General features: G+C 41.6%; 1 protein-coding gene across 1 annotated transcript; it reads right to left on the reverse strand. All coding sequences in view use genetic code 11, as the record gives it.

Annotated features, from left to right (window-relative positions):
• Positions 1-129: 129 nt before the first annotated feature.
• On the reverse strand, positions 130-816 carry EGR_08252 (hypothetical protein; the record flags this gene model as incomplete). Its single annotated transcript, XM_024497501.1, has 2 exons — positions 130-363; positions 694-816. The coding sequence occupies 2 exons, from the start codon at positions 814-816 to the stop codon at positions 130-132; spliced, it is 357 nt and encodes a 118-aa protein (XP_024348096.1).
• Positions 817-1,837: the final 1,021 nt, after the last annotated feature.

Here is a 1,837-nt window from a genome sequence, read left to right on the forward strand (position 1 = left end):
TGTCATACCCATTAGACAAATTTGCTCTACTAGCCATTCCTCTCATTTTAAAGCCAAGAGAGTGTAAGGAATCACTCTTGCTGCAAAGTCGCGTCAATATCCTATTTCAGAGTTCTGCGCATTTCCCGCTCAAAAATATGGCATTAGATGCACTGCAGCACTATCTGGTTGTAGAAGGTTTGCATTACTATGTGTAAATCCATCGCTATAGTGCACCGTGAAAGCCTGATGCTGCAGTTTCTCATAGAGGCCGCATCGGACAGTCTCCTTCACTGTTATAACAAGTTCAGCCAATGCGTAATGATCCGATCCCCCTATGGTCTCTTTAGTCGACTGGTTCTTGGTCCATGGCAAGCGTTTTGTCTTAAAAGCAAACGAGAATAGAGCACTGTCTACTTACTTGCCTGCCTCACCTTTGTCTCTGAACTATTCATTATATTTTGTGCTAGTTTATTGCAAGATTAGAGCCAAGATGTCAAGAATTCCTTAGTAACGCAAAGTTATTGCATTTTTCGGAGGGGACAAAAGTGACAAGGCGACCTAATTTTGTTCAAGTAGCATTCGCAACTGTATAGTGAGAAAATAATGGGACATTAGTCGGTTTATTGAGGAGTGAAGTAGGCAGGTGATTAGACAACCCAATTATTCTGCATTTGACAATGCTCTTGTCGCGTATTTCTCTTAAGTAAAAACGTGTCCCTCTGTGCCACAATGGAGGCTCTCAACAACGATTTCCATTGAGCAGTGTGAGATGTCATCAAAGCTGCAGAAACATAGCTGTTTGCAGGTTTCGTCCACGAGACTCAAATCGTACATCATCTCTACCTTTTAGAGTTTTGATCGCAAACAGGACCACGGATGAATGCGCTCCTCTGGATGGACGAGAATGTGTGCATCTAAGAGTTGGTGATGCTTGAATTTTGGCCATATGTTTTGACAAATTTGCTTATTATGGTATCTGCTTTGCATGTGGTGAGGGATGATCAAGCTGACGATTATAAGAAGGAAATCTGGTGGCAGTGTGTCTAGGTGAATGTCTTGCAAGTCACCTTTTAATGTCCTCAAAATCTGAACTACGCCCTCGCAAAGGAGTCGTTTGTACAGCACAAAGAGAGGCCTATTTTCGTGGCGCCTTTGCTGAAAGGGAGGAAGTATATAAAACAGCTGTGGCTTCTCTGCTGCTGCTGCTGTCGCTTGTAACACCAAGAACTGTAATTTTCTCTACAATCTAAAAAAAGGCCTTGTAAGGGATGAAATTCTTGCCCTTTAATGCACTTTGCGATGCCTCACTCTAACAGCGGCATCGCTTTTATAGCTTGTAGATATACAAGCCAGTAATTTGGCAATGATTTGGCAGCTAGTACTGATGGTATCTGTGTCCCATATTCGGCAATTTTTGACAATTCTATAAACTGAAGTCAATTGGGATTGTTTTAAATTTGCACTTTGGGGTCAAAATGATGCTCCTGAAATTCTGCAGAATCAGAATTAAACTGCCTGTCGATATTTGTCAGTGGCCCTCAAAAGCATGGTTTTGCTTAAGAAATGGATTTCATGCATTGAAGAAGACAACTATCCAAAATAGAATACTCATCAAACATAGTAATGAATGGCGAATTTTGTGGGAAAATGGTGCGCAATTTGAGGTTGGTTAGGTATGCTATTCGCGTGACAGTTTTAGTGGGTGGATCGAAGTACACCTTGAATGTTTAAAGGGTGTGAAATCTCAACATTGGCTACGAGCTGAATAAATTTACTAATCCAAATTAGACGGTGGCGTGTAATGCGGTGGTGCAGGCATCCACTGCATTGGGCAATAGTTGAAGGTGGATGTAAA

This window comes from Echinococcus granulosus, assembly GCF_000524195.1.
Source record: "Echinococcus granulosus chromosome Unknown EG_S00100, whole genome shotgun sequence".
Lineage (NCBI taxonomy): Eukaryota > Metazoa > Platyhelminthes > Cestoda > Cyclophyllidea > Taeniidae > Echinococcus > Echinococcus granulosus.